Genomic DNA, 26,575 nt, shown 5'->3' with positions numbered 1-26,575 from the left:
TTTCCTGTTGTTTAAGGATTTCACTTTTTTTATTTCATTTAAATTTTCATAACAAGTGTATGTTATGACAGATACCTGTTTAAAACATCCGTAAATGGTAGTGTTTTATACATTACAACAATTTAAACAAGCTAGTTACTAAAGTAGATTAACTTTTATTAAAACATATTTTATATACATATATTTTTTTAACATAAAAGCACCATAAACTTACCAATCCCATAATTGATAAATACAACCCAACATGTTGAAGGATTAATAATCTCGTTTTCTTGCTTTTTTCAATTTTATTATTATTATTATTAGTTTGTTTTTGTTAATAAATATCTGATGCCACTCAGATGCTGATGATGATGACATCAAAATATGATTGATGTAATATATTTACGTATAATTTATAATTGATTTAAATTTAAAATCTTGTATTGTTTTTATATATTTTTGCATTTTTAAAATTTTTATTATTTTGTTTGTTGTTTTATTTTTAAAAATATGTTTTCATTTTTATATTTAAATGATTATTATTAATATGATATGGTTTATACTAAAAATTTAATAAAAAATATAAAAAAATGTGAAATCAAATAAATCATCAAAATTATTATTATGATTTTTTTTTTTTGATTACCATCAGTACAAGTGACCAGTTGGTTTTTTTTTTTGTGGGAGATAAATTGGTTTTCATGGTTAAATTTTCATTACTTTTATTGGTGTTATTTTGCATGATCATGTATTATGTTTTTTTCTGCAGTTTATATACATACTCCTATAAATTTAAATAAAAATCTCTGTTTAACAATATTTTTTAAATTTTTATTTTTTTGTGTGTAAAATTATTTGTTTGTATGTTTTATGTTTGCTTTTTAGTAACCAAAAAATATTTGGAACATGGCATTTGGCTTAAATCCAAGAAATAAATTTTTAGGCTTTTTAATGAAGCAAAAAATAAAAATATTTATAGGTACACACTCGCATCTGTACATATACACATTTTGTAAAAATTTAAAGAAAGCGAAAAAATTCGAAATCACAATAAAACATATTTAACAATTATATAAATACCATCATAGAATTGGTAGAGAGAGAGAGAGTGTGTGTGTTTTGGTTTGTCTTTCTTTTTCATAACTTTTGCCAAATTTTTTTTCGTAATTTTTTCCTTTATTCACATGCATGCACGACATGCAATACAAATGAAACATAAATAATTCTGTTTATACCCAGCAAACATGAAAGTTTGATTTCAAGTAAAGTGTGATTTGAAATTTAAGATTTTCTCAACTTCTTGAAAAAATTTTGAGATTTCTTTAGAAATTGTAGAAATATCTCAAATTAAATACAAAAGAAGTTGAGACATATTGGAAAAAAACTTTTAAAATTAAATTAAAGCAATTTTGGTAATTTTTTTTTTAGTTTAAATCAAAGTCTTGAAATCTTTATGTTTACTGCATTGTTCTCTGATACGAGGTGTGTATAGTTTTTTATTTTTATTCATATTATAAAGAATTTAAGAATTTATTCATACAAAATTACATGTTGTTAAGCCATTTTTATACAAAAAAGAAATTATTTTAAAAATTACTAATAAATTTTCTATGTATGACTATAATATTGCATAATTTATATTCTCTTGTGTACAAATGAAAAACAGGCCAACGTGGTTTTTGATGTATATTTTATTATTTTAACAAAATTTTAATTTCTATTACTAATTTTTGTAATAAAGAGTTTTTAGAAAAATAATTTTAGAGTAAGACTTTAAACAGAACATATCAGACTTGACGAGTCCAGAATCGCCATTCATCATTTCATGAAATTTTGTAACAGTTGTTCTATACAAAATCAACTATCGTCAATGAATTGTTCACAACAAGTTTACGATAGCAATTTTCCCTTCGAGGGAAATTAAAATTTCAAGGGAACAAAATTTTCACTTTTATTGGCGATAGGGGTAAATATTTTTTAATTTATCATAATATTGTTATATGTAATTATATTATGATCCGTTGTTATCATAATTTCGTTAAAAATATGTATCGAAATCAACGACATAACATATACTGTTATGAAAGTTTAACTAGTTGTAAAGAACGTAATATGTTTTTATTATCATTATTTAATTGTTGTAATTATGTTTCAGAGAATCATATTCAAACTATAATTTACATAAACAGCAACATGACTTTAAAAACAATATAGTTGTAGTAACCATGTCGAACCATGTTTTTTTCTCTGCGGCAAGAAAAGGAATTCAGGTTCCATGTCCGAACGAATTCTAAACAAAATCTTGTTTATAAAATTTAAAAATTCAAACTGACAATTAATCCGTTCTAAAGCATTTTTACTCATATATTTTAAAATTCTTAATTAATTTAAAAGAGTCTTAATGTAATAATTATTTATATAAAAATTTTTTTATAATATTTCAGTTTCTAATTATTTTATTCTTTAATACAACAGTATTAAAGAATTTAATATTTGAAACACATTTACCTGTACATATCTGAAGTACAATCTAAAGTATCGTCTTTTGAAAACTAAATAAAAAGAATTATAAATTTCCGAAATTTATTTATAATTTTCTGAAATTATGTAGAATTTTGTAATTTTCTATAATTTAATAAGAATTTTTGGAAATGGTGCACTTACAAAAAACAATTACTTATACAATTATTCAATAAATGAAGTTAATTTAAATATTAAATGAAATTTGCACCACTAAAACAAAAAAAAAAAATGAATAATCTATACATGAGAGTACAATAATGAAACAGTTTAACTTAAGCTCTTAACGTTTAAAATAAGCTTATAGAAGATTTCGCACATATCTGTATAAATGTTCATTAAGGTGGATATTTTTTTAATTTTTTTTTAATTTAAAAATTTTAGTCAAATAAGAATTCCGTTTTCTGATTTGAATTATAAATATGACTAACAGAAAATCTATTAACTAATTCACAAACGATGTCGTATCGTTCTAGCGTTGTATGTCATAAAAAGTTTTCAAATAATTTTTTTTAACAAAAACAAATCAATAATGAACAAATAACGATATATGTACTATGAACAAATATCTTTTAATAACTAGTCAATTGTATTCTATAGGTTTAAAGTTCAAGATCAACCATTAACCCAAGTACAATATAAATGACAAAAAAGTCTATTAACTTGATATGACATCATTGAAATTTCTTGAGATCCCACTAATATACCAATGCAAACCGGAAAAATACCCTAATATCTACGTGGGTTTGTATTGTAAATATGGCGGTTAACATAAAATACTCATGGTAGAATTGTAATGGAAATAGTGCCATAAATAAAATACTACTTGTATGTATTTACAAAATTTTATACTCATACACACATACCTGCATGTACAGTAGGCTGGTCTCCAAATGCGTATTTAAGTTTTTAAAAATGTTTCCAAAGCTCGTTAAAGTAAATAGAAATCATTTAGTGTCACCTGAAAGGCACTAAAGGCGAAAGTCGTTTTTGAAGTTTATATCAGACATTTATTTTAGTTATCAAAAATATAAAAATATTCTTAAGTTTTCGAAAAAAAAAAATTCCAAAAGCGAAAAATAATAATGAAATATAATTGTTATTAAAATTGTTTATACTTCACTGGAAGCGCCACTTAAAGGTCAGTTTGTGTGGGGCTAGGGTTAAATGAGGCCCGATCATTACAAAGATCGGCAGTTTTGCTGATTTTTTTTTTGATATAAAGGAACATTTGTCCAAATAATAAGCCCCAAGGGCCTATTGGGGGTACGGTTGTGTGGGTGCTAGGCGAAATAATGGACATATTTCAACCATTTTCAATCGTATTTGTAAAATTTTATAAAATTATCTTGAAAATGCCATATGTGGAATGCGTACAAGCTTTACATGGCGCACAGACAGACGGCCATAGATAAATCGATTCAGAAATTTAAGGTGGGTGTAGAAGCAATATTTTTTGGTTTTGCAACGTCACAAACACATAATACCCACACCACTATACTAGTGTAGGGGGGTAAAATTTCATATCATAAAAAATTGGAAAAATCTTAAAAAAGTAAATTTCAATTAGCTTATGAAAGGTTTCATTTTCAGTAATAATATAAATAACTAATATTTTTCTCACAAACGGGGACACCCTAATGTACAATCATAAATTGAAATGCATTTGAGTGTATAAATGTGAACATTAATGTATATGATACTGAAATGTACATAGAACATTTGTTGCTATTAAACTCAATCGCTTTGGTATTAATGTAAAACTATTTTCCAGCAAAAAAAAAAAAAAAGCGAAAAAAAACATAGTAAGTAGTAACAAAAACAGAGCTTAACAAAAATCCTTTTAAAACAGGATATAAAGGTCGTTGTAATAATGTGTATTAGTACGTGTGTATGTTTATAGATACATATGTGTCAGCTTATGTTTCTATAATTTTAAAATCTACAATACATCATGGTGGTTAAGTGAATACCTATATATGTTTGTATGTAGGCCTGTAGTTGTGTATTGTCTATGAATATCTATGTATGTATGTATGTGTATTTCTAATAACTGAACAATATAAAATTGTACTATAAGCGGCTTTTTTTTTAAACTTTATAAACTTATACCATTACATTTAATACCTACATACATACTTAGTACAGTGGAGATCCTTAGGGAAAAGGTAGCTATCTAAATGTTTACTTTAGTTATATGAAATACAAAAATCGATAAATAAATTTATAAGGTATACGATTTTAGTGCTAATCAAATATTAATACATAATATATTTGTAGATACTTTTTTTTGTAACTTTCTTCAAATGCCTATGACAATGCTCTGACATTTTCTTCTAAATAAATTTATTATTTATTTTAAATCGCATCAGACCCTTTATACGTGGACCTATGCTATATTCCATGACTATTGCAACAAGCCATTCTAAAATATAGTTTATATGATGAGTATGTTTCCGCATGTTTTTGTTTCTTTTCTAGTTCTAACAATCGCAATAAAGTATCGATATTAAACGGAAACAGGATGTATATTAATGTGTTGTTCTAGGTAGTAGTTATTATAGTTACAGTTAAAAAAAAAGAACTACAAAAAATGCTTTTTATAAATTTGCAACAATTTATGGAGAAAGAGAGAAAAAAAGAAAAACATTGTATTCTTATGGTTCACAGAAACACAGAAAACAAGTGCATACATACTACATGTCACAGGAAAGAATTGTAACAATAAAATTCTGCAACAAACCTTTTTTCGATTACTTTTCAACCATGTTTCCTGTATATAGTCTAGTAGAAAAAAAAACAACATAAAATTGTTAACAAAACACAAAACAACACATGTAAAATTGTATTCGTTACAAATAAAAAAAATGGCGCAAAAATAAAATCAAACTCCAAAAACACAGGAACTGAAAAAGGTTTACGCGTTATGTTCATTATAAAAGATAGAAACATTTATCGGTGGAGAATGAAGAAAGGACTTTTTTTCAAATCTGTAAAAGAGAAAAACACACACACACATACACTGAAATGAAGCTTCAACATTGATGGTGACATAACAAGACTTTAGTTGCTTACTGTAAATAACAACAAGCCGTGGAAAAAAAGAATTGTATTGAAGTAGAAAAAGTATGTCACAGTATTATTGGGTATGAGAAACAGGAAAGTGAGGAAACACATCCCCAAATTTTTTTTTTTTTAATTTTAGAAAAATTTTCAAAAAAATAAACATGTGGTCAAGCGGAACTGTAATGCAAATACCTACGGGAATCTGCTGTTCCAAGGATGTCCCTATATTGAGAGAAAAAAGGGTCTGAGGAACTGAAATGAAATACCGAACAGAACATCGTGCTATTAAGGAATGCGTTAACTGGATTAGATTAAATATGGCGAAGAAAAAAATCAGTTATTTTTCGATAGACAGATGGTTATTAGGTCGTAAATTTTACATTATATGGGTGACAGGACACTCAAGGGATAATCAGCAATGAAAACGAATGTATTTTATATAAAGAGAAGTTAACCTGATGATAAAAATATGGACGAGATAATACCGATTTGGTGGATAGAAGCATATAGATCTTATAGGGTTAGTCTACTTATTGGAATACGAGAACATCTTTAAATTAAGGAAATCCGAAAAGAATGTAGGGCATACAGAGAGGACAAATAAACGCTGTTACACTGTATCTGTCATTGTCAGGCTCTTGTAGATTGGATTGGAAAATTAGTTTCTGTACATTGAAGGATATCGAAATATTTCGATTAAATTTTATAAATTGAAAATTAAGTTTTCTATAAAAAAATATTTTTTGAAAATTTAAAATAATGTATTATGCAATTTTTAGGTCCGGGGGTCTCAGGTTTAATTTCCACCAAAGACATTGGTTTTATGAAGGCATTCTCCTTTCAAACTAAGTAAATAACTAAATATGCACTTTGACATAGAATTTTTGCAACGAAAACTAATTATTCCCTCAATTAATATGTATACAAAATATATATAGATGTATTGCACACAAAAAAGTTGTATTTTACATTGCAACCAGCCGTTTACAATACATTGTGATATAAATATGTAAGCAATGTAACTGTGATTATATAGGGTCGGGCTAACACTGTAAAGCTGTGATATAAATTTCACAGTAGTATTTACATTGACATTCCGTTTGACACAAAATGAACTTGTCACAAATGTTTCAACAACACAACAAACAAATACACACACATACACTCATACAGTGACATGATTACAAAAAAAACAGGAATATATAGACAGACGTACGCAATATAACACCAGCATAAGTATGCGTGGATAAACATTGTATATATCTATGAGACTATATAATACTCATACGTATTGGATACAAAATGGCTTTAACTCTAATTTCTTTATGTTATGTAAAGATGAAGTGTTTGAAACAAGTACAACAGCAGTAGCAAGAATAACATAAACTTTTCCATTTGTGTTAATCTAGATTAGTGAGGGGAAATTTTTATGCTACCACATGAATACTCGGAAAGGCTGTATACAGCTGTTAGTCTCTCACATACATTGAATTTGAAGAAAATTGCCCATGTCTGTTCTAAAAAAGCCTTAATTGAGTATGTACATGTGGTGCTATAAAAAGTATGTACTTTATACATATAACTGTGGTTTCTATTGTTTAAATACCCTTATATAGTCATGTTGCTAACCACAACCTACAAATGTTTCTGTTTTACAAGAACTTTGTTTAAACACAAACATTGTACATACGCAACACACACAAAATAAAGTTAAATTGTTTCTAGTAAAAAGAAATTGAAATTAAATTTAGTAAAAGTAAAATTGGAAGAATAACTTAAATGTATGCAAACATTGAAAATAATATTTTAAAATATTAATAAACTGCATTTAGGCTAATGAATTATAAAAAAGATGTTGCCTACTTTAAGGCATTTTCCAAATAATTCTATAATTTTAAAAGTTCCGGTTTTCTTTTTTTATTTAATTATACAAATTAAAACTTGTGTTTTATTTAAATAAAAATTATATTATTATGTTTATATTTTTTCGCTATAAAGTATTGTAAATTTCATGGATTTTTTTAATAAAATAATTTTGTATATATTTATTGTTATTTTATGACATTATAGAGCAATATGAAGTAAAACTAATAATATTATTGCAGTTAATTTTTTTGTATTTCGTCGTCAATCAATAACAATTAGATACATGAGGCATAATAAACGTCATAAAAATACATACAAACATACATACAGTATAAATATAGATAAAACATAATTACAATAATGAAAGTATAGTCGGGCATGGCCGACCATATTATATCCTACACAAGTTATTAGTATATTTTAAAAATTATTTATTTTTTATAAAAAGAGAGCCATTCGTAGTCGAAATCAAGAACCTCCGAATTCTCCTTGACTTCGTGTAGTATTTACGATCGTATTTTCAGTCGAAATCAAGAACCTTCGAATTCTTCTTGACTTCGTGTAGTATTTGCGATTGTATTCTTAGTCGAAATCAAGAACCTCCGAATTCTTCTTGACTTCGTGTAGTATTTGCGATAGTATTCTTAGTCGAAATCAAGAACCTCCGAATTCTTTTTGAATCTCCGAATTCCCCTCTTTAGTTGCGCAGATTAAACAACTAATGGTAGAACGAATAGAGTCGAATTAACAGAAACCCCGCCAGAATACGGCGATCAAATTCCTTTTGCTCCCACTTGTCTAGCTAACGTCGTCAACACCGCCGAATAACCATCGTTCAACGATCACTTCCCGAATAATCGTCGTTCAACGATCACCTACCGAATAATCACCATTCGCCGATCGCCTCCCGAATAAACATCGTTCAACGATCAATTCCCGAATAATCATCGTTCAACATCATTAAACGATCACTTCACGAATAAGCATCATTCAACGATCGCCTCCCAAATAACCATCGTACAACGATCACTTCTCCAATATCCATCGTTCGACGTTCATCTCGCGAATAGCCATCGTACACTTAGTTAGATCATAAGTAGTTTAAGGTTTTAATAATAAAGCTTTATTCCGAATTAAACATCACATTTTAAATATTTGTGTTCATTTCATTTAAAGGAAGCAGATCTTTGAACTAACCCTGACAGGCTGAGTCATACATCAGCCGGAAAAATAAACTCCATTTTTTGAAAATAACCATAATGAGGGCTAGATGAGCACTAAAGCTTCTACTATTTAGACATTAAGTATTCAGAGTATATGCATAGTGGGTCACATCTATCTTTTTTGATACTAGGTATTAAAAGAGGTAGTGATTTCTTATATTAAAAAAAAATATTGCATATTTTCGGCAAAACTTTTTAGCAAAACTTTATCAAATATTTTAATTGAAGTTTAACTAATAATTCTAAAAACATTATATATACATATAAAATGTATAAGGTAACTCTCATAAAAGTGTCAAAATGTCAAATAATAAAAACTGTTAAGTATTGTGTATATATTTTAATAAAATTGTTAAATCATATATACAAAGAATAAAATGGTTTAACTTAGCAAATATTTATTATTTGTTATCTAAAGTTTATTTAAGAATTAGATAGTAAGTAGAATTATTGTCTGTATGTTTTAAAATGTCAGTATATATATTTCATAGAAAATTCAAGAACAAATTCAAAGACCATAAAGAGGGAATAAATACTCTGACAAATTGGTTTGGCATATTTTATTGAAATATCAAAAAATAAAAATGCAAACAAAGATTTTCTTTTGTTTTGCCATAAATATATACTACATATGTATTTGTTATCCTTTATTTTATATGTATTTATTTATATATATTTTGTCAGATGTTTTAAAAACAAATAGTTTAAGGAAAACAATAAAACTTATATAAACATTATAATAAAAAGTTTACCACTGCAACAGACGGATGCTTCTAAATTGTCAATATATATTTAGTATAAGTATTTAAGATTCTTAACCAGTATGTGTTCTTATTGAGGGTCTTTATAACAACAAAGTCTTTTAATTTTAAAAAAAAGCTGCAAAAATTGAGAAGGTATTCCCAGCATAAACTTAAATTGAAAAGTTAGAGAATAAAATGCTATAGCATTTTAAGTCAAGTACCACTACGTTCACTTACAAGTAATGAGTTATTTAAGTACTTACGCTTACTATCATTTTGAAGCAAATATATGAAAACATAATGTCAAGACAAAAAGTAAATACTTATTTATATAATAGAAAATCATTGCTAGACTACTTCTGAATAATGTAAGAGATATGTAATAGTCTTGAGTAAGTACAAGTCATTACCACATATTTGCTGGGTATTACTCATCTACATATATAAAAAACTTTTCAGACATTCAATTCATTTCGACTCAACAAGATTTCATTTTTCATTTCTTGTCTTTTCTAGTTTTCCCGCTCTACAGGATTCATTCATTCAAACATTGTTTCAATGCCATCAGGCATTATTGTTGGCATTATATGTATATAAGTAGGAATCTCCCCCTTGTATTTGGCCATTCCAATAAAACGGGTTGAAAGGAGAACAGCAGTATAAGACACGCAAAAGAAGATGAATGAAAGTGCTACGATAATGTTTCATAAAACATAAAATGCCATAAGGGATTTTTATCAACGATATAAAGGATAATAAAAAGAGATGGTAGAAAAAAAAAACTTGTTAAAAATATCAGTTTTCAAGGAAAAAATTTCAATGCAGAAAATATTTTTAAATGTTTTTAATATAAATAAATTTGAAATTCCATTTCAAACTACAAATCCTAAAGTAGGCAATAATTTATTATATATTCCTAAAGGACATTTTAGTAAATATGTAAAATTTTAAAGGAATTTTTAGTAAATTAATAACATTTTTGCTTGAATTACAATAGATTTAAAAAGGATGTATTTAAAATCAGACTTAGTAGAATTTAATATTAAATCCAAATATAAGGGATTTATAAATATGTTGTTGTAGTTAAGTTATATAAAAACCATTAGATTACTCAGCAGACTAATTCTTGGACTTAGTCAACAGATTAGTTTATAGACTATTTAATTCACTTATCTATAGGCCAGTCTAGTCTACTTTACAACACAAGGAAAAAATTATTGGGAATCCCCACAAAAAAGAATTTCGAAAGAAACGAAAAAGTTAAATTAACTCTTTGGAAGTTCTAAAAAAAACCTGCAAAAGTAATGATTTTATAATGCTTGTCATAGAAGGGACGTTTGCTTTATTTGATTCCAAATTCTCTACTTCTGAAGTTATTCTCTAGAAATATTTTGTATGTTTTGTTTTTGGAAGTTATTTGAAAGTAAAATTGCAATATTATAGAATATTTTTAATTTGACTTTAACAATATTAATAAGAGAAATAGACACACGGATGTCATTAAACAGAAATTAAAAATATTCACTTATTGCTATTTTTGAAGTGCTGATAAATGTTATTCTTTTGGAAGTACTTCGCGATATTAAATATAACAGAAACAACTTATCATTTAACACACCTTTATAGAATTATACTAAATATTCGGTTAATGTCTCAAAATAAAATATTTTACAAAATATATTCTTTTTTATAGGAAACATTCATAAAATTACAATAATGATAATGTTTCGATAACTTTTTATTTCAATTTATTATGCTATTTATTACATTAACATTTTATTTTGCAATTTATGTTATTATCATTATTACAATATAAACTTTTAACCCATCACAAAATATGACAACAGAATCCTTTTCAAATAAAAAAAGTTGTCATATTTATAAAATTTATAAAAAAAAAATGGATATAAAAATGCTATTTCTACAAAATATGACTTTAACAAGCAGGTTATGAAACAAAAAATATCATAAATATAAGTGACAGTACTCAAGGAAAGCTCTTCAGCTACTAAATCATTTAAAAGATACAACAATAAGTTAAAAAAAAAACTAAAATAATAAAAATATGATTTAGTAAATAACCTAAATATGTTTGTTGTCACATGTACAACAATAAAATCTACATACACACAAACATATAACATGTGTGTATGCAACAAATAATGACAACAATATAAAAAAGGTCATTTAAACAATAGGAAATCCTGCATAAGATAACAAAAACAACAACAAAAAATCCTTTATAAACTTTTGATAAGTACGTATGTATGTGTGTTTAAGTGTGTGTGAGATGGTAGAATAATAAAAAAACTATAAAACAGAGGAAATATAAAAAAAAATCTGACACACTGCCACTAACCTTACAAGGTCAATGTTTTACAAGACTGCACTAGAAATTCATAAACTAGAGCAATGACGACGATGACGAGGATTAAAGTGGTGGTGATGATAATATTTAATAGTGTAGTACATGAGTACATTGACACCTATTTTTTTAACCAAAAAGAAAAAAAGTGACGATAAAATTCTCTAAAAAGTGAAAAGATTGTCGTTTTAATATATATTTTTAGAATTATATAATGAGCATGTTGTGGGTGTTAAAAAAGCTAAAAATTCATGTTTTTTGCAACACAATCTCCTAATAATTTCTAAAGGATTTAGAAATAAAAACAAAATTACATAGAATTAATAAAAAACCGAGTCAGGCTGCTGCTATGTTCCGTTGTGTCGAATTTTGTATACCTTAAATCTTAGTTAATTTTAAGAGAAATATATTAAAAATATATTTATACCCTACACCATTATAGTGGAGAGGGTATTATGCGCTTGTGCTGATGTTTGTAACAACCATTTTGAAGTATCCGATTGGTATACTTTCTATATCTATAACCGTCTGTCTGACCGCCTGTGTGTCTTCGTAAAAAGTTTATGTGTACGCTACAGGTCGCAATTTTGACCCAAAGAAGCTATTGAAAATGGTCTAACCTCCATTCAACTGTTTCTCCCGAATAGGGCTTTTGGGATCATAATTATGTTAAATGTTCTAGTATGTCCAAAAAACTTAGTTAGTTTGAAAGAAGGACGTATATACATCAAATCCGAAGAAATATACCTAGGCCTTCATCGGGCCTGTTGTGCGCTCCTTAACCAGTGTCTCAGGTGGGAATCCAACCCACCACCTCCGGCCTACCAGACTATAACACAAACCACTACCTACCGGCCAAACTTAGTTTTATAGAAATTCAAATGACTCTAGACGATTTTTGTAATGATTAGGCCTCATTTAACCCTAGCCCTCCATATAAACTCCCCTTCAGAAAATGGCTTGAAGTTCAAAATTCACTTAAAAACATAATTACACGATTTAAAATATTCGAGAATTATGGTAAAAAACAAATTAAGTGCTTTATTATTAAAAAATAATTCACATTTTGAACATTATCATTGGTGTTGGGTATAATATCGTCGACCATGACCGACATTCATACTTGTTTTATTTGACGTCCATTACTGTCTTAAAAATAGTGAACATCTTTTTATTAAATTTTAAGAGGATCGGTACCCAATTGACTCTATTTACCACATGAGGTATCTTCAGTATAATTGATCTAACTTTCCAAAAAAGTTCCTTTCAGAATATTACATTACTGGCTTAAAAATGCGAGTATAGCTAAGAAATTATATTTATAGGTAAACCATTAACTTACGGCATACGGTTTAATGTGTTTGAGTGTTATATTCGGCATAGCTGAATATAACACTCTTACTTGCTATTTACAAAATATTTTAGACGTTTAGGGAATGCCTTAGCATTTAATTAAAAATAATAAAAAAATAATAATTGTTTAACTAATAAGCAGCAACAAAGTATCGTAGTTATTCTTTTAATTTTATCCTTGAAACTGTTGCTGTTTTTCTGGCGGTTTTATTGATTATTTTGCTGCTGTACTTTTTTAATTATAAGTATATGAATATATTTTAATAATTTTCCTACTTTCTCCCTTACATTTCTCACTTTACATTTTTCAAAGAAAAACAAAAAAAAAAAACGACAGAAAATGTTGTTGTTAAATGGCCTTAAGTCTAAAAATAATTGCCCTAAAGCTTAAAACTTAAGCACATTTCATAAAGTTCTGTGCTTTTTTCTTGGTTATTTTCTCATTACACATACATATTTATTAAGTCATTCGTTATTTTCCTTTTATTTTATGTTATTTTTGTGTATCCTTTTTTTGTGTGATTTTTTGCTTTTCTTCATTAACTTTTACTTTTTTCACTTAAAATATTCCTAACGCCTTAAGTTTTACTTTCTAATACAGTGAGTCTAACGCTTATGATAATTGTCATAATAATTAAGTTTTTAATGGGTATTATTTTTGTTGTTGTTGTTCTTATTTTCCTCATTTCTCTTCCTTTTTTCACTTAGTTACAATTAGAGGGTCCTTATTGTAATCTGATTTGTTTGAAGTGGTACTTTTATAAGTACGTTTTCTGTGAAAAAATATGTATCTGTGATTAAAATACCATGTTTATTTTCTAATCGCAAAATAGTTAAAATAAACAATTTTTTGAAAGAGATTCATTAGACAGAAATACAGTTTTCTGAATCCTAGTATCCAATAACAGAAGAATACAGTTATTGGATACTTTGATTTAAAACTTTGAACAATAACTACTTTCAAAAGATTTTATTTCAACAGAAATATTCTAGTCAAAGGACAATAGGGTAGAACATACATTTTCCCTTTAACCAAAACTCCTAACCTTGAAAATGACCTCTTATTAAGTTCAAATATTAAATACTTAAGTACTAATTTGTGAAAAACTAAAGTAAAGAAACGCATGTAAAAATCTGTCAAATGATTCTTAATAAAAAGAAGTGGAAAACGAAACGATGGGTATAATGGAATGAAATAAACTAATTTATTTAATAACATTATTTGGCACATTTTTGGTAATTTTGTTTCATACAATGTTAGACTTATTTTGGAGGTTTACTGTGAAGAAAAAATATTGTTATAGCAACATAATGGGGTAATTGTTAATTACAAATTAAAGTTGTGTTCTTATTTCTTGTCACCTACACATATGAAAAAACTGATAGAAAAGTATCGAAATTGATACAATTCGTTGTCTAAAGAAAGCTTACCACATTTGTTAACATTTAGGCAACGGAGGTGTATAAATTTTAATAACACCCTAATATCATTTTGACAACTACCGTTATAATAATGACAACGTTGTTTTTACAACAACGCATTATTGTAATTTTGATTACGTTTATATTAATTCGGCAATGTTTCATTGTAATTTTAACAAAGAATTGTTGTCTTTTCGACAACGCTATGTTGTCATACGGAATGTTGCGTTCCGTAACACGTATATTTGGTAACACATTATTATTTTTTGCTGATTTTATAACCTCGTGTATTTTTTATATTTATGTTGTTGATTTGACAACTATATGTACATACTTTGCTTACGGATGTTATGAAAAAATTATAAACACTTTGGTGTTAATTTGGTACTAAGTGTGTTTAAGTTTAAAACGTCTTTTCTTCTGCTTGTTCAACTAATGTTTTTCAACAGCTCGAAACATTTCGTTAAACACTGTACATATTTTCATGTTCATTAAAATTTTATAACTTTAATGTAATTTTTGAATTGTTAAGCCTTGCGTTCACATTAAACAAAAAATAATAACTTTTTTTAACTAACTATTTTGGTAATGACAGTTTTATAGGTTTGATTTAATTTATAACAATTGTTTTAATGTAAAAATATACTCTAGTAATAATTTATATATTAATTGTATTTAATTGTTATTGATTTTTTAGACAATTAATGTGATTATTATTGACGTAATTTAAATAAGGGGTTTAATTTCAAACCAATATAAAAGTATGTTTAATTTTCAATTTTTTTTTTTTGAAATCTATAAATACAACTCATATTATAGGGGATGGGGTGAAATGAGCCCAATAATTACAAAAATCGACAGTATCACTTAAACTTGTATAAAAATAAGTTTTGTCTATTTTTGTTGACATACTAGAACATTTGAGATAATTATGAACTCAAAAGCCCTAGTCGAGGGGATGTATAGGAGCTAGGCGAAATAATGAACCAATTTCTACTATTTTCAAGGGTCAAAATAAGATTATGTCCAAAATATTACCAAAATTTCTAGATAATAGCGACCGCACATGCTTTACATGGACACCCAGACAGACGAAAAGACGTACATAGATAAATCGGCTCAGAAAGTGATTGAAGCCAAAGTGTAGGACCAAAATTGTTGGGTGTTGCACATCCCACAATATTTAATTTCTCTTAATTAAGTAAAATAAAAATTGTTGGATATTCTCAGGCAATTCACATACGAAATTAAAAGAAAACGAATTTGACCTCATTATTAACTTTTTTTTCTTGATAGTTTTTTTTTGCCTCTAGTTCACAAAATTCCTTTTTTCGCAGTTTAAACTTAAAATTTCAAATCTATTGCATTTCATTTTAATTTTGTTGAGATTTTATTTGCATTTTGTAATTTTTTTTATTTTTCACACTATTGATTTTTGTGTGCTCAATTTAGAGAGAAAGAAAAAAAAAAACAAGTTTTATTGTGTTGAATTCTCTAAAGTATGCTTGAAAATAAATGTTTTTTGCTTTAACATTTTATGCAATGCAACTAGGGAATTTATTCCTGAAATTCTCGGGAAAAAAATTCCTAAAAGTTCAAAAAGAATTTCTCTTACTTAAACAATTAGATAAACATTTCCAGTTTAAAATAAAAATTTGGTATTAATTTTTACTCAAAAATTTTAAATTTATAAAATAAATCGTTTTTTGTTGATTTATTTAATCAAAAAATTTTTCCAAATCTTAATAAATTTCTCAATTTATGGAAAATTTTTATATATTATACTATTTTTATTACAGAGAAATTATAACATTTGTAATAATGTTTAAAATTTTAAGAAAATATTTAAATTATCTGAAATATAGGAAACCCTAAGTGCAACTACCAAACAAATAATCTAACAACGTCCAAAATGTAGGCTACAACAATTTTATGCAAATGTTTTTAAAGTAATTACTTCCTAATGCTGTAGTTGCTGTTGCCGCTTTGGTTGGAGTTGTTACTGTAATTGCAATTTTGCTCAACAGCTTCTACTACTATTACCAGCAAGCAAACACACATAAACGCTTAATTATTTAAATACTATCCGAACTAACAGCCACCACCTCTTTTTCTCATTTCCTATCAATATTAGAATGTGATATAAATTAAATTTTTCCATGCCACTTATAATATATTGGATTCTCTCGCATGGCCCATAAACAATCACTGGCTGAAAAGATTTTAGTTTCAAATAAATTTTAAAAAATTAAACATTTGATTTTAAATGCAACTCGTAAATGTTATAGTGTGTGTGTGTTTTTTATAGTAATTTCAATCGAGTTTGCATTATACTTGGATTTTTTTTTAGTCTTACCAAAATACTACTGCATAAGTGTTTGTTTCAATAAGTGATACACTACATACATAATTTGCCTACTTGTTCAAAAAGAATTTTAAATTAATTTTCTGCTGACTTGAAGCTGTATTTTTTTTAATATGATTTACTTAACATGCTCTTCTTTTAACAGTTGCTTATTCAGCTGAGTAATTATTAATGTTTTAATTACTTTGTGTCCAAAAATAAGAATATTTTATGAGAAGTTTACATTTCATTTAGTGCTGTAATAGCCACAAGTAGAATGTCCTACTTTGCGTTGTCCATTACTGAAGAATAATATTGTATGCAATAATTTACATATATTTCTCAAATAACATATATATGTATGTATGCACATGTATATATAAACTGTATATACATATGTGGGTAAACACGTTTTTATGCTAAATTAGTTTTGAGGTTGCGAAATTACTAATAATAGCGAACTAGAACTGAACTAGAACTGAACTAGAACAAAACGAGAAACAAAGAAACAAAACTAGAACAGAACTGAACTAGAACAGAATTAGAACTGCACTGGAACTGAACTAGAACTGAACTAGAACTAGAACTGAACTAGAACTGAACTAGAACCAGAACTGAACTAGAACTGAATTAGAGCTGAACTAGAACTGAACTAAAACTGAACTAGAACTGAACTAGAACTGAACTAGAACTGAACTAGAAGTGAACTAGAACTGAACTAGAACTGAACTAGAACTGAACTAGAACTGAACTAGAACTGAACTAGAACTGAACTAGAACTGAACTAGAACTGAACTAGAACTGAACTAGAACTGAACTAGAACTGAACTAGAACTGAATTAGAACTGAACTAGAACTGAACTAGAACTGAACTAGAACTGAACTAGAACTGAACTAGAACTGAACTAGAACTTGAACTAGAACTGAACTAGAAACTGAACTAGAACTGAACTAGAACTGAACTAGAACTGAACTAGAACTGAACTAGAACTGAACTAGAACTGAACTAGAACTGAACTAGAACTGAACTAGAACTGAACTAGAACTGAACTAGAACTGAACTAGAACTGAACTAGAACTGAACTGAACTGAACTAGAACTGAACTAGAATTGAACTAGAACTGTACTAGAACTGAACTAGAACTGAACTAGAACTAAACTAGAACTGAACTAGAACTGAACTAGGACTGAACTAGAACTGAACTAGAACTGAACTAGAACTGAACTAGAACTGAACTAGAACTGAACTAGAACTGAACTAGAACTGAACTAGAACTGAACTAGAACTAAACTAGAAATGAACTAGAACTGAACTAGAACTGAACTAGAACTGAACTAGAACTGAACTAGAACTGATCTAGAACTGAACTAGAACTGAACTAGAACTGGACTAGAACTGCACTAGAACTGAACTAGAACTAAACTAGAAATGAACTAGAACTGAACTGGAACTAAACTAACTAGAACTGAACAAAACCTGAACTATATATACATACTACCGATTTAGAATCGAGCTAAAAGCGAACTGAGCAAAAAAATTAACTAGATTAACGTTTATTTATTATCCTTTTATTTCCGTCAATATAATGTCTTCATATTGAAGGACTCTGTCTGAAGTATTCCCATTCTCGGTGCGAGTATTGTAAATGTTTATCAACATTAAAGTGTTTACGTATAAGTATTTTCTTATCACATAATGAGATTTCTGTTGTTGCCATTGTAATTTTAATATTTTCAATCATACATTATAGAACAGAAAAAACAATAACAACCAGAAGCTGCAACAACAACAACAGAAAAAAGAACAATAATAGTAATGGTATTATGGGCATACATAACGTATGAGGAATATTTAATTTAATGTTATTAAATGACATATTCAAGAAAAAGAAGAATAAATGCAAACAGACATATACACAATAAAAAATTAAATATACATATAATGAAAATATGTAAAATGAAAATTTCATTATAATTTATATTAATGTAAAATTTTATACATATTGAAGGAAATAGAAACATCAAAAGCAATAACTCATTATTGGTAGTATATAGTTTCACATAACAAATATTTAATTTAAACTTCAAAATTGAATATTACTGATTATCTTAGAACTTATTATTTACTATTAAGTAAAGATTTGGATTCTGTCATTAAAGTATAAATACTAATTAAACTAATAGAATTTCATTTAATTTTTTCTGATATTCAATTACTTTTAATAAAACTTTGTGCTATTTACTACATATTTGAATTTTAAGCAAACTTCTTTGAAATATGTGTAATTACCAAAACGACAAAAAACGCGTACTCATACTTAAATGTATAATTATTTGCTCTTGTATATTTATTTGTTCATTTTGATAATTATATATAATAATAATTGTGAATTTTTCAAATTCCCCAAATAGATATTTAATTAATATACATTTTACTATGTATACTTGAACTACTACTTATGCCAAAACTAAAATTAGTTTAGCTTTACTTTATGGTATACGACATTAAAAGATTATCATCTGTTGCTGATGAGGGTTTGCGAGAGAAAAATAGACAACATATTAAAAGATTATGAAATCATTAATGCAAATCTATGATTCTGGCATACTTTGAGGCTTATTAAAATGTTAAAATCTAATTTTAGGTATTTGATTTATTTATTTGCTTTCTTTTTCAAACTAAGGAAACTGTAATTGAAATTAGAATGATAAAAAGGAAATTAAAATACTTTCTTGCAATTTTAATATCATATATATAAAATTAATATGAAAGTTAAAGAAAATTTAAAATACATATTAGTAAAAGTAAGATGTTAATGATTTGAAGGATATTTGAAACCTTAATTTGAAAGTTTGAAGTAGAATTACGCCGAACATTAACTGCATTTTTGTAATAAACTTTCATTCTTAAACAAAGTATTGGCCCAATATTATGTTAAAAAAAAATTACATTAATCAAATACGGCCTAATTTCAGATAAGATTTTTTTTATATATAAAAAAAAAACAAAAACTTTGTGAATAGCTACAAAACCATTAAAACTTTTCTAACGAAATATAAAACTTTCCACAAATTAAATTTAAGAAATGTAAGTTTCACTTTTCAAAACACAAAATAATGAGGAAAAAAATATGAATAAATAATAAACAAAACGAATAGAAAAAAAAATAAAATAAAAAAGTCTAACAAAAAGATTTGAGATTAAAAAAAAGTAAAACTATAACAAAGCAAAAACAAAAAACGGGAAAAATGTGCTAAAAGTGACAGCATGTCACTTACGTTAAAAGGAACAACAGCAGCAAACTTTGTTTTGGGAACAAGGATGGTATGGGCAAAAAATACATACAGTGGAAATATTAAGTAGCGGACAAACCACAATACATAAATATAAATAATATAAAAATAGAATATGGTCTTAAGCTAACTACAGAGTTTTCTAATATTTGGTAGGACTTTAACAATTCCAAAATTGATTGTTGTTTTGTTTTATATTCTAAATCACCCTACTGTGACTTAGTATGACAAGAAATATATTTAATGTGAAAAAATGGCTGCAAGAAAGTAACTGTAGAACCTATAATATAAAATGAGAAGACAAAAAATGTATTACATACATACACACTCACTTTTAACACTAGACCGTTATCTACATGTTCATACTAACATATGTATAACATGTATGTGTAAAATTATGCATATACTTACAAGACAAATGGTAAAATAAGATAGTGTATGTAAAACTACCTGCCAATGTATGTGTTTGTATGTATAAACAAAACAAAACAAGATTCCATGTATACATTTGACAACAAAAGGAAATAATGACACAAATGACACCAGGAGATTGGTTGACTACAAAATAAAACAGACACTCAAATAACAACACATACAATATGTACATACATATGCATATGCATCATAAACCTGCACATAATTACATATATACAAATACCAGTAGGTGAAATGGGGGTAAAAAGACTGTAAACAAACCAAGACACCAAGTGTAATAGCACTAGATGACGTGGAAATTCAAAGCTAGAAAAAACAAGAAAACAAATAAAAAGCAAAACGGTAAACACAAAGAAAAACAACATCAACTACGACAGTAGAACGTAAGAGGACTAAAGAAAACTGTCAGCCAGCCAGCCTTTATTTCGTTGATGACAATGATGATGTTGTTGTTATTACTGTAACTTGTTACATTTACTCTTGATGATGATATTTTTCAGATAATATTTGTATTTGTATGCATGAGTTATCTCCTACTATCACTGCTATTGTGCAACTACATATATATACATATGTATGTGAATCGTCTACGTATAAAGTATTCCTTTAATATACATGTGTAAAAAATGGTTTCATCCTTTAGCATTTCTCTTTCTTTTACAACGAACATCAAGCGATATGTGTATATACATATGTATGATTTACTCTTATATGACATTTGCACACAATTTCAGGTTATGCAATTTTAGATTTGCTTTTAAACAAATTTACATACGATCTAAAACAAAAATTTCTTACACCTAGAACACTGACTTAAGCTGAACTACGAATGAATGAGAACCAAATTAGAACTAATTTGAACTGCACTGAAGATAATTAGAACTGAACTAGAACTGAACTAGAAATGAACTAGAAACGAATTAGAACTGAACTAGTACTGAAACAGAACTAAACTAGAACTGAAACAGTGCTGAAACAGAACTGAACTAGAACTGAAAAAGAATTGAACTAGAACTGAACTAAAACTGAACTAGAACTGAACTAGAACTGAACTAGAACTGAACTAGAACTGAACTAGAACTGAACTAGAACTGAACTAGAACTGAACTAGAACTGAACTAGAACTGAACTAGAACTGAACTAGAACTGAACTAGAACTGAACTAGAACTGAACTAGAACTGAACTAGAACTGAACTAGAACTGAACTAGAACTGAACTAGAACTGAACTAGAACTGAACTAGAACTGAACTAGAACTGAACAACTAAACTGAACTAGAACTGAACTAGAACTGAACTAGAACTGAACTAGAACTGAACTAGAACTGAACTAGAACTGATCTAGAACTGAACTAGAACTGAACTAGAACTGAACTAGAACTGAACTAGAACTGAACTAGAACTGAACTAGAACTGAACTAGAACTGAACTAGAACTGAACTAGAACTGAACTAGAACTGAACTAGAACTGAACTAGAACTGAACTAGAACTGAACTAGAACTGAACTAGAACTGAACTAGAACTGAACTAGAACTGAACTAGAACTGAACTTGGATTAAGAAATTACTGTAATTTGTTTAATTTATAATTTAAGTCTACTTAATTTATTTATGAGTGTGAAATTGTTGCAGAAAATCCTAGAAAACTGTACAAACAAAAAGTATTTTTGAAATAAAAATTGAAGTTTTAATTAAATTTAATCAAATAAGAATAACTTGTATGAACTTATTTCAAAAGTTCAAGTATACTCTGGAAAAAATTGTTATATTTATGAATTTATTAAAGTACAACAAGAACAATTTAATCAATGCCTTTTACAATTATTTATATTTACAAAAGTAAAGTTGCAGGAACTTGTAAAATTTTTAATTATTTAAATTATATGAAAATAGTTTACAATGTATATATCTTGATGAATTTTGTCATAGATGTGTATTCTTTCTACGTAAATGACAAACATGTGAGCAAACCCTGTATGCATGAATATTTCCTTTTAACCACAAAAAATAAAAAAAGAAAACTTTGTTAAACTTTTAAACAACAAAGACACCATCAGACTCCTTAATAGTTGATTGTTATGTAAATAAATTGTGTAAAGTACTTTCGTTTACTTTTCTATACTCCTCAATGAAGTCCTTCACATTTTGTTCGTCCTGTTGTCTATACAGTACATTGTCTTATGGTCTTGTTTGATGATATTCGCATGTATTGAAAGAATAGGAAATACATATACATACAAACAACCAAACATATTTATAGAGTATTTTCCATTTTGTGGTGAAAATAAAAAACATCATCAAGTAGTAGTAAGTACAGCAAAAATGCATAAGATCCAGGAGAGAAAGTATCACTTAAAACTGCATAAATATACCGAAGAATATGAAAATGGGAACTTTAAAGGATTCTTTTAAAAGAAGAACAATAAAACAAAAGTTAAAAATCTCTGTTAAAACAAAACAGCAAAATTCCTTTCTCTTTTATACATTTGTTCAATATTTCAACAAAATGTTCCTTAAGGTAACTAAAGTCTGTAAAGTACTATCATTGTTCTAAAAGCGCATAAGGACCACATACATACATAAGATATTGTTTATAGTTGATTTTATCTTGATTTTAAAAGCTATCGATTTTTTCCAACATTTTTTTATTTTATGTCTTTTAAAAAATAAATAATGCTAGAGTATTTTCATTTGCAATAGCCTACTTTTAGCACAAAGTTAAGCAAAAATTTTATAATAATTACTTTCAGTTTTCAACAGTTGGTTGCTGTAGCAATATAAAGCCGGAATAAAATGTAATCGCTTTAAGTGATAAATTCAATAAAATCTGTGGCATACTTATGAACATTTGTTTAATAAATGTACGTACATTAGATAGACTCACTATGTTTAAAACTCGCAACTAATGGAGTTCAGTTCTAGTTCAGTTCTAATTCAGCACTAGTTCTGTTCTAGTTCAGTCCTAGTTCAGTTTTAGTTCAGTTCTAGTTCAGTTCTAGTTCAGTTCTAGTTCAGTTCTAGTTCAGTTCTAGTTCAGTTCTAGTTCAGTTCTAGTTCAGTTGTAGTTCAGTTCTAGTTCAGTTCTAGTTCTGTTCTAGTTCAGTTCTAGTTCAGTTCTAGTTCAGTTCTAGTTCAGTTCTAATTCAGTTCTAGTTCAGTTCTAGTTCAGTTCTAGTTCAGTTCTAGTTCAGCTCTAGTTCAGTTATAGTTCAGTTCTTTTTCATTCCCAAATCAGTTCCAGTTCAGTTAAAGTTAACTTCTGGTTAAGTTCTAATTTTAAATACAATTTACTTTCAGTGCTGTTCTAATAAAATACTATTTCCCTAATTTGTTAACCTCTTACTGTATGCAAATATATTGTTTTATTTAGTTTTATTATCACTTTTACGTATTACAAAAATATTAAATAATTACTATTTGTTATTTATGTAAATCATTTATTTACCTGTAAAATATTGATAAAAAAAAAAATTATTTCATTTTGGTCTATTTGGTATAATTGTTGTGTAAATTTTATCTAGTTTAAAATATTTCAATAGTTCCGTTTAAATTTGCAATTTATAGTGGATTTTATTATCAAGTGTCAGTTGACAATATTATGGTGAACCACGTACTTTAAATTGAAGTAAAACAACAAATTAGAATATTAAAAACTACAGTAGAGGTCAAAAAACAACGCACGTTGCATTGAATTTTGCGTCTAGCAATTTGTTTTTTATTTTTAAATTATAATTTTTAATCACACTGTTAATGTTTTACTACAAACATATGCGTGTTTTTTATAATGAAGTTTGCACAAAAAAATAATATTGCTATTTACATTATGTTATTATAAAAAATAATTCCATTTAGCCCAAGGACTTTATTCACACGAAGTATTTGAATGGAAAATATAAATTTACGTCTACAGAAAATATAAATGCATATATTTTAATACGCATAAATTAAAACGCTATAGAAAAAATGAATGAATCAATTTCAATGATACTCTTTAGTAAATAAAAGAAGGAAAATAAATAAAACAAAAGTTATAAGCCTCAGGAAAAGCAACTGCAGGAAAATAAAATGAAAGAATAAAATAAATTATATAAATAACACATCGTGTGAGAAATGGAAAATTATGTAAAATAAATAAGTTTTACTTAAATAAAACTTAAGATAAATAATTTAAAAGCTACAAAAAAAAATCACAAATATCAAATATAACTTTACCGAGGAAAAAAATCCAACTTCAGACCATGAATTGATTACTGTCAAACTTTGACGACATGTACACAATTCTTCGGAATAACAAAACTTTTAACAAACTACATCATTTCCAAAGACTCAAAGCATTTAAATTCTTATCATACAAATAATGTTCCATGTTCATGTTGATGAGAATACAAAATAAATAAAAAAGCAACAAAACAAAACAGATTTTCATTTAATTCTAATGTTTTTATTATAAAATAAAAAATGAAAAAAATAAAAATAAAACTACTTCCAACTACTCGAAATGCATATATAATACTACCTCCTTTTTCACTCTATTCTCTATCACTGGTACTGCGTTCCTTTTTTAACTAAAAATATCAACAAAGTGTAATGGAAAATTCTAAAGCTTATTTATACGATACATATTTAGTTTTTTTACGAATATAGAAAGAAATAGGAATACTTGCACAAATATTCACTGTTTATTTTCAAGAAATTAAATTGAAATTCAAGTATGCGTAACGAACAGAAATGTTAAAAAAAATGTAGAAAACTGTATGTATGTGTGTAGTGAAATTGAAAATATGTAGAAATTCTTCTTCAATCGAAAAATTGTTCATCAACATTTTGCTAAGACCACTGCAGCTCCTGATCTTCATTATAATAATTATGATTGTATTAAGGATAAACATGTAAATACACATACATACATACTGTTAATATTTATATAACAAAATTATACTAGAATCTTACGGTATTTTTCATTATTATTTCCTTGTTGAAAATTTTATTTATAGAAAAATTTAAAATTTTAAATAAATATATAATGGAAGTAAACTACACAACAGAGCTAAAACGAAAGCAGAATAATAATTTGAAGACGAACTAGAACTAAACTGGAACATAACCTAAACTGAACTAGAACTGAACTGAACTAGAACTGAACTAGAACTGAACTAGAACTGAACTAGAACTGAACTAGAACTGAATTAGAACTGAACTAGAACTGAACTAGAACTGAACTAGAACTGAACTAGAACTGAACTAGAACTGAACTAGAACTGAACTAGAACTGAACTAGAACTGAACTAGAACTGAACTGGAACTGAACTAGAACTGAACTGCAACTGAACTAGAACTGAACTAGAACTAAACTAAAACTGAACTAGAATTGAACTAGAACTAAACTAGAACTGGACTAGAACTGAACTAGAACTAAACTAGAACTGAACTAGAATTGAACTAGAACTGAACTGGAACTGAACTAGAACTGAACTGGAACTGAACTAGAACTAAACTAGAACTGAACTAGAACTGAACTAGAACTGAACTAGAACTGAACTAGAACTGAACTAGAACTGAACTAGAACTGAACTAGAACTGAACTAGAACTGAACTAGAATTGAACTAGAACTAAACTAGAACTAAAGGAGATCTCACCTAGATTTAGAACAATAAAAGAAGTTTGCCTAATGCTGTACGGTATATTTATTTATAATTTAAAATTTTAGTATTATTTGTATATTATGTTTCCAGTAAAAATATATTATAACTTGTGGTTATTTTAGCAATATTTTGCGGGAGTTTGTATTTATTTTATTGCTTAAAACAAATAATAAAATAAAAAATTATGCGAGAAAAATGAACACATGCCGCAGTAAATAAATACAAGAATATGTAATAAATTTGTATAAATTACAGCTAAAATATTTGAACACATAAATAAACATACAGCAATGACTGGTAGTTAGACTTGCTGGCAGACA

General features: G+C 27.1%; 1 protein-coding gene across 13 annotated transcripts in view; it reads right to left on the bottom strand.

Moving 5' to 3' along the window:
- The window catches only part of LOC111690014, a 202,286-nt gene that overhangs the window by 40,325 nt on the left and 135,386 nt on the right, over nucleotides 1-26,575 (bottom strand). For 3 of the 13 annotated variants that reach the window (XR_006940461.1, XM_046947782.1, XM_046947786.1), the window contains exon 1: nucleotides 215-402. The exons of 1 other annotated variant lie outside the window; for it this stretch is intronic. Coding sequence is in view for 10 of the 12 variants with exons in the window: in XM_046947782.1 (XP_046803738.1) it covers nucleotides 215-246 (32 nt within the window). In the remaining 2 variants the exon portion in view is untranslated. Of the gene's footprint in view, nucleotides 1-214; nucleotides 416-26,575 lie in introns of those variants that run through there. 9 more of the 13 variants (XM_046947783.1, XM_023452487.2, XM_023452508.2 and 6 more) reach the window with 5 other exon arrangements.

This window comes from Lucilia cuprina, chromosome 4 (genome assembly GCF_022045245.1).
Source record: "Lucilia cuprina isolate Lc7/37 chromosome 4, ASM2204524v1, whole genome shotgun sequence".
Taxonomy (NCBI): domain Eukaryota; kingdom Metazoa; phylum Arthropoda; class Insecta; order Diptera; family Calliphoridae; genus Lucilia; species Lucilia cuprina.
Note: the sequence above shows the minus strand (reverse complement) of the source record. Positions and strands in the feature narration are given on the sequence as shown.